We start from the raw sequence: 11,443 nt of genomic DNA on the forward strand, positions 1-11,443 counted from the left end.
GAATGAAAAGTATTTTAGGAAAATATAAAATAAAATTTATTACTTTAATTATATTAACAATATGTTGTTAAATTATGTTAAAATAAAAGCATGTATATTTTGATGGATAGAGCATGAATTACATAAAAACAAAAGCGATACACTCCATCACAAAATCAGGCCTGGAACTTCAGTCTCTCAATACACCAACCTTCGTCTTTGCAATCGGATCTCAATACACCAGACAAGGTTCCCGCCGGCACATGCAGCCATTTTATGCAACTTACCCTGAGGTGTAAAGAATGATTGTCCGTTCTTGATTGAACTTTTTCATCCGCTTGCAGTACATAGAATATTCCACCCTACATACTTCAACCGTTTCACATTTAACGGAGTTATTTATATTTATTTATCTATCTATTTAATATGCGGGAGTGGACAAATTTTGACCCTTTCAAGTTAAAAAGAAAATTCACCTATATTATTTCGTTTCATGTATATTATAAATTAAATTAAAATTAAAAATATTAGATTAAAATGTAATATCATGCTATTTCGGTAACTTGATTTGGTTGTTTCTACTCATATTTGTCAACCCAATAAGTAATCCATTATTTTAGGGTTAACCATTTGATATCTGTTGGAAAGAAGTTCTAAAATTTTGTTCCCCTCATTCATCTCTCTAATGAGACTAATATTGTTGGAATCCTACATCAAAAGAATACAAAGTAAAAAGGTAATATATAAGTGGTTGGGTTGCAACATTGACTTAACTAGTCATTTTGATCTATAAAAGCAATCTAATTACTTATATAAGCTCAAATTAAAATGATTTAAATTGTAATTTTTCCAATACTCTCTCTAAATTTAACAAATATAGTCTTGCCTTACGATATTAAAAAATGCAGAGGGATTTGAATCTTCTTTGAAAGTTGGCTTACAATAATTCTAATTCAGTAAGCTTGATCAGATTTTGAAGAGATGAGAGAATCTCAACCAAACTTTTACATCCCTTTAAATATAAAAACTCAATATTTGTGGCATTAGATAAGCCTGAAATTCTGATCAAGTCCTTAGAGTTGCTGAGGTCCATCAGTTTCAAATTTCCAAGAGGCTGTAATGAAAGATAATTTTATCTAAATCCAAAATTTAATTTATTAGTCTTGAAAAATAAGTATTTCATGATGAAATAAGATTATTTTAAATCATAATAGTAAATTTATTTTAATGATTTTCGTTTAGAAATTCAGTTAAATGCAAATCATTAAAAAATTAACCATTCAATTTATAAAACTTTTAAGTTAAATTAAATATTAAATAGGGCAATAGAATTATAAAAAATGAAAACCTACAAAAAATCTCTTAAAAAAAAGAAAGCCTAAAAAAATAATATAAGTGCAGCCATATAAAACTTTAAGAAATAGGCTGGTGGGAATTTTCATGCCCAGATAAAACAGAGAGGTAAACTGAAAGGAATCCTTGGGATCTGGCATTTAATATCTGCTTTTAAATTCCGGTTCTGCATCTGGCCAACCAAGCTGCAGACTACTCACTAGTAAGTGAGCAATTGTTTTTAATGCAAAGCAACAATGCCTTGGTTTGCATTATTTGCTTGCTTGTATTGCTTCTCTAGTTCTTGTCCTGTGTGTGTTTGCTGAGAACTTCACTTCTCTAGTTCTCGAATTGAATTTGTTTGCAATTTTGTTGCATGCACGGATAGATGGAAAATTGAAGGAGATAAATGCCTTTAGAATTCATTGCTCATTGACCAACAAGTGGAAATCAATAAATGAAATTCAATAGTAAAATAAGAGATTAAGGCAACATAATACATTACTCTAGCAATAAAACCCAATAATATGTCTGCATAAAATGGTGAACAGTGAACACTGAAGAGAGTAATTGGGAAAAAAAATGAAATTCAATTCGGTGAATTTTAGAATTATACTTAACTGGTTTAGAATGATAGCAGACAGAGGAAGTTACATAAAATAATAAAATCAGTATTTTGACCATAGGAGCTCACTTTTGCAGCTGCTAAGAATTTCTGGACATATTCCAAGATAAGAAAACATTAAAGAAAACAGAGCTTTTAAGGTAAATCTTATAGGCTTTATAATCTGAATCTTTTCTCTATTTCATAGTCATTGTCGTCTTTCAAGCATATAGAGTAACCTATGGTATTTACGAATGGAATTCAGCATTATGAGAAGACATACCAATGTGACAGATGATTTTCTGTGTTCTTTTGCAAAAAGGAACTCTATGAACTTCTGCAAGAACTTTAGTCTCTGGACGGGATAGAGTAACCCAGTTGTAGATCCAACAATAAATCAAAAGCGAGTCCAGGAATGAGTCCAAAAACAAGCGTGTTATTTGAGGATTCTTTAGTAATAGGATTGGTAGTTTGGTTGATCACCACAAAAGTGCCGTGCAATTGAACCAGACAGTCCTGGATTGCCTAAGAAACTGGTGACAGGAAAAATGTCAAACTGGCCTGATTGTGAATGCTTTTGAACTTTAAGATGGATCGACTGTGGTGTTATTCAAAATTTATAATTCAGCACAATTGCTTTTATCAGCAAAATTTTATTGATAAATGACATCTAGAAAATACTTAGTATGGACTTTGCCGATTAAACCAATCCGATAGGCTTCCCTATTACACCCAACAATGGTATTCCAAGTGAAAAAGCATAGAAAGAAAGGTACAAAACACGCCAATAATACAGCACCAAAGTTGCATCACAAAAGACAGCAAACAATTGCCAGCAGAACAAAAGCCAAAGGTTTAGAAAGCTGAGAGCTGCATCAAATTCTGCAGAAAAGTCGCACACGAAAGCCTCCAAACACGAAATCTGCAACAAAGAGGAGACGTACAAGACGAGATCAAGCAGCACAGCTAGAAACTTATGTTGATTTGAACTCTTAAATCGCTATAGGACCGGATGTGATGAGTTCTCTGATCAATATAATATGCAGTTTAATTGAAGAATTTTCGTGAAATCAAGTAGTACTTATTAATGGTTGTTATGATGTTTTAAATTTAAGAGAGAAATTTTATTGTAAATTTTATTAATGGTTATTATGATTTCAAACCTTGTGAATGTAATGTATTCATGTGGAAAGATAATGTAAAAATGAAATTCAATAGTAAAAATAAGAGAGTAAGGCAACATAACATATTAGTTTAGCAATAATACCCATCAATATGAGTGAACACTGGACAGAGTAATTTGGCAAAGTTCAGGTTGCATAAGAAGAATATGGAACAAAAGATACTGTTTAATTTCTAACCTTTAAACACTTAATGAGACTCTGCTGTGGCGGTAGTGCTGCAAAAGATTACGAGTACTTTGTAAGAGTAAATAAATTATATTAACAAAAAAAAAAAGAGTAAATAAATTATGAGAAATTCCTTTACCTGTTGTAAGGTGTTTGGTCTCGTTTCAATTTTAGGGGAGAAGGTTCTTCTTCCTCATCTTCTTGATTTCTGCTTCTCTTTTTATCTCTGCAGAGAAAATCATCTCGAAATATAGGAAGTACCCCACACTTAATTATAGCCCCGGAATTATGTTGTGGCTTGAGTGAAAAATGTTCAATGTAGTACTGAAACGAGGCCTCTTCAATGAAGAACTCAAATTTGGCCTTAGCGAACCGGTCGGAAATGTAGAACAAGTCATTCCAAAGGTACACATGTTCTGATTCCAACGGATCAGTTATCCAATGACGCTGGAAACTGAACTTGGAATTTTTACTGTTGTGTCCAGATTTATCAATGAATTGGGCTTCGCAATTAAACCTAACATAATGACCATAATAATTTTTGGGATCAAAAACAAGGCATAAAGAAACACCAATCAAGTTAGGCTGATCTAGTGTGAATGAAAGAGAAGATCCACTCTGGTTCTTATATCTCATCCTTTGAGGCACTTCATCCCCGGGAATACACAATCGAACAATCTGTACCATGAAAATTATAAATTATTTTATGAAAAAAAATAAAATAAAAACTTATCATGATGATCCTTGTAACACCTGAGCAATGAAAGCATACCTTGTGTTTCAACAGATGCGTTTTCAATACATCCTTCATCACTTTCTCCTTATCCAAACTGAAGCAATTACTAAAGTCAAGAAATTTTTCAATTCGAAGAAAATTTTCAATTCGATCTTCGTCTTTGTGTTCTGGGACAAGGAAAGAAGTTGATGCAGATTCCAGAGATGTGCAATTCCCTAGAGACAAATCTATTAAGCATGATGGAAGCTCTGGTAAACATTTGAGAGATGTGCAATTCCCTAAAGACAATTTTCTTAAGCCTGATGGAAGCTCTGGTAAACATTTGAGTCTCTTGCAACCAAATAAGTAAAGCTGTATCAACTCAGATAGTTGTTTAATGCTTGCAGGTATGCTCTCAAAATTGTTTTCAGTTAAACTTAAGGATGTCAATGAGACTAAAAGCCCAAGACTCTGGGGAATTTCTATTATACCACAATCATCTAATGTCATACGCTGTAAGCGGGACAAACCTGTCAAAGGAGGCAATGTCAAACCTTTACAGCCTATACAACTTAAGGAAACCAAATTTTCCAATTGATTGATGGAGGATGGTAATGCTTTTATTCCACTGTGAAATATATAAAGGGTCTCTAGAAATTCTAAATCCCCTATGTTCTCTGGCAATTCAGTGACATTCAAACACTGTGACATATTAAGGACTGTAAGAGATTTCAGATTGCTGATGCTTTGGGGAATACTATGCAGTTTTGAGCATCTGTTTAGATTAATGTCTTTTAGACATTTTAACTCGCCAATGCTGCTAGGAATCTCAATCAAGCTTATGCATCCGCCCAAACGTAAAACCTCAAGATTTGGGAATCTAGACAATTCTGGAACTCTGGTCAGCTTCAAAGAGTTGGTGAGGTCTAAAAGTTTCAAATTTCCAAGAGCCTGTGATGAAAATATCAATAAAATTAGCAAATGCTAATTAACTTCACAAAATGTAACTAAATTTTATATAGCAGCACAATTACTCTTGCCTCATCTCCATTCCAAAGATCTGAGAGGTTGCTCAAGGGCATGCGGAGTTCCACAAGATATTTTGTGCAACACTTCAATGGCAAATAATTCAAAGGGTATCTATCCCAGTGAAGATATCTTAGCCCTTCTGGTAGAAATTCAAGGCCGCTAGGAAGCTGCAATTGTCCTCGACTAGAATTAGAATCATTGAAGAATTTGAGGATTCTAAGATTGTACATCTTCTGGAAGGCTGTGGATTTTAGCACCAAATTATCATTCACCTCAGACATGTTAAGTGATATGCCTTCAACATTTTCAGTTCCCTAAAAAAATAACAGCAAAAGATCATCATATATCACTTAATTCCATATGAGAGCTACAGTTCTTACAAAACTCAAATAGATGAAAAATGAAACAAGAAACTATACTAAGTCCTTACCGTTTCTTTTGTCAATACACAACAGATATGCTCGTAATTCAATAACCTGCTGCGTTTTTCAGGTTGTTCGGATTCCTTATAAACAATTTCGAAGCCCATTTGTTGCAACAAGTCATGCATACCAATACCATTGGAAGATGAAATAGTTATGAGAGATTTATCAATTAGACGACTTAGTGAACCTGTTGCAAAGAAACCACAAGCATTTAATATTCTCTCAACACGACCTTTAGGCTTCCCCTTAAAGAAAAAGGCAATATCAAGGAAAACATATCTTATTCTCTCAACACGACCTTGAGCATATCTTATTGCCATCTCCGATAGCTTCTCATATCCTTCTTTGGGATGATCTTGTTTGAAGGCATATAAGCTGAAGAGACGGAGAGCTTCACGATCAATTAATTCTTTAACCTCGTATATATGCTCCTCAAGACAAACATTTTTAAGTGTTTGCCTATCTCTACTGGTTATAATTATTCTACTTCCCTTACTGCACAAATCACATACTCCAACTAAAAGCTTTAAATCGTTTGGATTAACCACATCATCAAAGACAAGGATTACTTTTTTACTTTGAAGTCTTCTAATAGTTAAACGAGGAGTGTCTATATATCCATCTTTCTCTCCTAACAATTGACAAAAGATTTTGTCCCGTAAAGCATTTGGTGTTTGCTTCATTATTTCTTCCCTAACATTGGCAACAAAGTAGTGACCATCAAATTTTTCCTTGATTCGATGAAATACTTCTTCAGCAAGAGTTGTCTTTCCAATACCTCCCATCCCCCAAACTCCTACAACTCGTCTATCATTGATTGGTTCAGAAAATAATAATGATTCCATTTTCCTCACACGCCATTCAATTCCAACTAAATCATCATTCTTATAATCACATTTAAAGATGTGATTTAATTTCTCCAAAACAACATTTACTATTTTCTCAACTAGTTCAGACTCGAACCTGATTACATAAGAAGAAGACATGTTAGTAAGTCATACTTCTAAGTAAATAATATACAATGATTATGTTTCTAATTTAGAAAAATAAGATACTGACATTAATTTTGATATAACACCATTTATATTTGAACTAGTATTATATTGAGTTGTTCTTGCCTATGCTCGGATGTATGCAATCAGTCAATAGATAAATGACACATTATCTAAAATCAAGATGAAGTTTATTTAAAACTAAACATTTATCCACATGTTGCGTGGATATTTAATTTTTAAAATTATTAATTGAATACATAATAAAAATATGGTATTTAAATTTAAAAAAATATTAGAAATATAAAAAATCTTAAATTTTAAGAGCATATATCTTGTAAATATTTGTAGAAACTTTTGTTTTGTCATCTTCACATACTTTCTTTACTATATAACTTTCAAAATGATGATGGAGATTTATAATTATTTTAAATTTATATTGGCTTTTTGCTATAAAAATTAGTAGAATTATTTTTTTCAATAGTAATTTTAAATTTATATGCTTGTGACAATGGCTTTTTATAGCCTATTTATCTTCATATCATAACTCATTTTTATATTGTAGCCTTATCACATGACTTAGCTTTATAATATTGTATATATGTTATATTAAAAATTAGAAAATTGAAAAGTCACATTAATAAGTGATTAGTGATCTAATGTCATCATAAATTTAATAAGACCAACAAATTTTATTTAATATATACGTATTAGTAATTAACAATTAATTATAATATAGCTAAAATAGATAGAAATAAAGATACATTAAAATTAAATTATATATATATATTAATTTTATTTAAATTTTTATATTAAGTATCAATAAACTAAAAAAAATACATAATAATTAGTGATATTAATGTAGGATTGATAAAATTTATTTAATATACACATATTAATTATTATTAATGACAAATATTTACATTTTATACAATTATAATTCATAAATATTGATGTATATTAATTTTATTTAATTTTTATGTTAATTATTAAGAACCTGAAAAGTCACATATTAATTAGTGATAATAATAACTCTGATAAATTTTATTTAAAAAACTTATTCTCCTAAAAAGTCATATATTAATTAGTAACAATAATAAGACTAATAAATTTTATTTAATATATACATATTAATGTTATTAATAATAAAAATGTAAATTTTTATTTATTTACTTATTATTATTATCATCATTGTTATTATATAATATTAATTATTATTAATGATAAAAATGTGCATATTTTTGCAGTTTTAATTTATAAATATAGATATATGTTAATTTTATTTAAATTTTTATGTTAATTATTAAGAGACTAAAAAGTCATATATCAATTAGCAGTAATAAAAACAACTAATAAATTGTTTAATATATATATATATATATATATATATATATATATATTAATTATAGTTAATAAAAATATACATATTTATTATTATTATTATTGAATTTTATTTAAAACCATGAATTAATTTTATTAGCATATTCTTTAATTTATTGGTTAATTATATAATGATATTTCTTTCATTATTATAGCAAAACCAATATTTATATATACAAATATTGGTATTCTTTTAAAGGTTAAGAATATCATATGCAAATAATCAAGTATTTATGATTCATGAATTAAAATGACACTCATAATATAAAGGTAAAACATAAATGTTCTTAAAAATTAAGATATTATATGTTGAGGGTACACATATGTTAAAAACTATGAATTAATAATTATAAACATGAATAAGAAGAATATTTTCCTTAGATCCATAAATGAGAATTATTTCAAAGAGGAAAAAAAGAAAACATATATAAGAAACAAACAAATAGTATCCAATTAAATATTTATATATATATATATATATATATATATATATATATATATATATAGTTGTCATTTCTTTTTAAATTAGGCATCACTGAAATAGAGGCATTCTTCATGTATCCAATTAGGACTATAATTAACTCACCTGATGTTGCGTGAGTCCCATCCTGCTAAGTTGCTTATTTCTATCAAGGCATGGCGCCATCCTTCCAAAATTTTTACTTCTTTTTTATGCTTACTAAATGCCTCTCCAAAATTCCCTCTTAGCTCTTGAACATCAGTTGGATCTACACGATAAAATACTGGAAGGACTATTTGTCCAGATGTTTTCATGCATTGAAATATCTTCACAAGCTCATCCAAGCACCATGGGGAATCTGCATAATTTTCAGAGAAAACCACTACTGAAACGTATGAATCTTCAATTGTTTCCAGTAGAGAACTTGAGATCTCTTCTCCTTTTTCAAGGTTTTCATCCAAGAAGGCATTGATTTGTTTTCCCGACAAAGCTTTAACGAGATGGGAGAGAAAACCCTGACGGATATCTTTGCCTCTAAAACTAATGAAAGCATCCCATGTTTCCACTGATCGGGAGGAGTAGAAGAAGTAGAAGCCATGGTAGAAGGCTGTTGTCACACCCAAGTTCTACTGAACATGACCAATATAACTATAATCAAAATTTCTATATTTCTTTGGTAAATTAGCTATTTGAACAAATAATAATAATAATATTATTATTATTATTATTATTATTGAAAACAAGAAAATAAAGTTATTTACTTTGCACCGCACTCAAAAGTTGCCATGTACCAGGTCCATGTAGCTCTAAAAACAAAACTTTAGGCATGCATAAATTTTGTGTCATAAAAATTTTAATTAAAAAAATACATAAATAAATAAGATAACAATTTAGCATAAATTGACATTTCTCACTAATAATAATAATAATAATAATAATAATAATAATAATAATAATAATAATAATAATAATAATAATAATAATAATTGCTTCAATAAGCACCCCAAGGCAACAACATGAACACAATTTAAAAGTCAATGCCTCTCTCAAGGGCTTGTACAATAAATAATATAATTCACACCCTCTTCATTAATGTCCACTTCAAATCCAACAACTAAGTTAAATAGAATTTATGAACTGCAATAGAGTTTAGGACATGCCAAACTTGGTCCCCAAGAGTAAACAATTGAAAATGTTACAAAACTCATAATTAAATTCTATGATAATAAATATAAAATTCACCTTATTTCTCGTTGCTTGAAGGACCTAGATAAACATGATGATTAAATAAATTACATAGTATTTTATGCATTTTTCTATCAACTCATTTCATTCTACATTATCTAAAATTTCCATCTACTTGAAACTAACTCCATTTCAAATTAACCATACACAACTGAAGTCTTAAATTTAATTCAAAACCTAGAATCTCATATTTTTCTAACTCAATAACAACTTATTTTAAAAATATATCTAAAAAAAATAACCAAATTAAAATTTCTAGAACTCAAGTCTTAATTACCATTTTCATTAAATTTCTTAAATTCCTAAACTTTACCATTTAAACTTTGATTTAACATATCAAATATAATTCTTACCATTTAAACTTTGATTTAACATATCAAATATAATTATTTCTTCTCAATAAAATCAACAAATGCAGTATTCTTTATTTTTCAGTTTCATATTTACAAAGTTTCATACTTTCAAAAATTTACTTCTATCTAGTACTAACTAATCTCATGTCCGCAAGTCTACTAATCTCATTTCCACAAGTCAATTATATAGTTTCAATTGAGAAATTTAGAATAACTATAGACATAATATGAAGCCCATTAACTCAATATTTCGACAAGCAAAATTTATAAAAGCTAAATATAGATTTATCATCAATTCTCAACCAACCTTTTTCAATTAATTAAAATTTCCCATTTCTTCCAAGTATTTATACCTTAAAAAGCAAGAGAAAAATCCAAATTATTCATTTTCATTCACATGCTTATAAACTCAAATTTATTCAATAACATACTTTCCTTCCTGCATTAGTCCAGTAATTTAACCTTTAACAAAGCCATTTAAACCCAATTTATAAACTCACTCAAGTGAAAATTTCAATTGAATCTTGCCCATTTACTAAAATTCACTAAAAAAAACTCATCTATATCTATTTTAACATACATTAAATTCTCATAAAAAATTAATAAATATATAAAAATTCCAATTTCTATACCTACATGTTTTACATAATGTGCATACACCAATAATAAACTCATTCCCTTTTAAAAAAACTCATTATTATGTAAACTACTCTCACAAATAATAATAATAATAATAATAATATCAACAATAACAATTTATAAAATTTTACCAATAACAAAAAAATCTTTTTTATGCATTTCTAGTATTCAAACATCCAAAAGCATATTTTTGAACTGATTAAACTTCAATAAAACTAAAATATCCAAAATAAGCTAATAAACTTCAAAAAAATCATATAAAATCGTGTGTACCTTATTTGAGAATGATCCAGGAATTAAGAATGTTCATAAACATCTACATGATCTAAGAAAAATGCTAAAATTAAAATTTTTGCTTCAAATCTACTTTCTCTCTCTAACCAAAACTATTTATTTCTCTCTCTAAAACTTACAATCTCTCACCATAACCTCTCATTTTTTACCCAAAATTTGGTTGATTCTCCATGCAAGTGAAGTTCAGAACTTCCCTTTTTCCCTTTCTTTTCCTCTTATTCTTTCCTTCTCTCTTTCTTTTCTTTCTTCTTCTTTTCTCTCCTTTCCCTTCATCTCCTTTCCCGTTTTTCTTATCTCTGCTGGAGACTAGAAAAATCCAGCCCATGTGCTGGAAATGAGTGATGTTGAACTTGCCAAGTGTCAATTAATTTATAATTTGATCGTTTAATTTTTAAAAATTATGATTTACCTCAAAACTAGAAAAATATTACTTTTAAGTTTCATGTAAGTTTCATGAAATTCATTTTAAATTCTATAAAATTTGATAAAAATTGATTTAATTATAGTTATTTTTTAAAATTGAATTACAAATTTTAATTTTTTTTAAATTAAACACACAAGACATTAAAATTTAATTAAATTCTATAAAATTTTGTGTCTGGAAAGCAAATGAAAAAAGGGTACGAAGCTATGCGATTGAAATGATG

At 28.7% G+C, this 11,443-nt stretch overlaps 1 protein-coding gene across 3 annotated transcripts; it reads right to left on the reverse strand.

Moving 5' to 3' along the window:
* Positions 1-2,538: 2,538 nt before the first annotated feature.
* LOC131172627 (disease resistance-like protein DSC1) lies at positions 2,539-11,133 on the reverse strand. 3 transcript variants are annotated; one of them, XM_058133946.1, is made up of 9 exons: positions 10,776-11,133; positions 8,392-8,894; positions 5,732-6,396; positions 5,439-5,620; positions 5,020-5,322; positions 4,037-4,930; positions 3,404-3,942; positions 3,277-3,314; positions 2,539-2,837 (listed from the first exon to the last, which is right to left on the reverse strand). In XM_058133946.1, the coding sequence occupies exons 2-8, from the start codon at positions 8,577-8,579 to the stop codon at positions 3,287-3,289; spliced, it is 2,799 nt and encodes a 932-aa protein (XP_057989929.1). In that variant the 5' UTR covers positions 8,580-8,894; positions 10,776-11,133; the 3' UTR covers positions 2,539-2,837; positions 3,277-3,286. The 3 variants fall into 3 exon arrangements, with proteins under 3 accessions (XP_057989929.1, XP_057989927.1, XP_057989926.1); XM_058133944.1 differs by having other exon boundaries at positions 5,439-6,396; positions 8,392-8,891; XM_058133943.1 differs by having other exon boundaries at positions 5,439-6,396.
* Between the last annotated feature and the right edge of the window lie 310 nt (positions 11,134-11,443).

Source organism: Hevea brasiliensis, chromosome 14 (genome assembly GCF_030052815.1).
Source record: "Hevea brasiliensis isolate MT/VB/25A 57/8 chromosome 14, ASM3005281v1, whole genome shotgun sequence".
NCBI lineage: Eukaryota > Viridiplantae > Streptophyta > Magnoliopsida > Malpighiales > Euphorbiaceae > Hevea > Hevea brasiliensis.

Excerpts from the sequence above, each read along its gene's own strand:
- LOC131172627 (XM_058133944.1), bottom strand. The coding sequence starts at position 8,579 with ATGAAAACATCTGGACAAATAGTCCTTCCAGTATTTTATCGTGTAGAT. Across the intron at positions 4,931-5,019 it reads ATCTTTGGAATGGAGATGAG|GCTCTTGGAAATTTGAAACT; the intron begins GCAAGAGTAATT and ends TTTTCATCACAG. Across the intron at positions 3,943-4,036 it reads CGCATCTGTTGAAACACAAG|ATTGTTCGATTGTGTATTCC; the intron begins GTATGCTTTCAT and ends TTCATGGTACAG.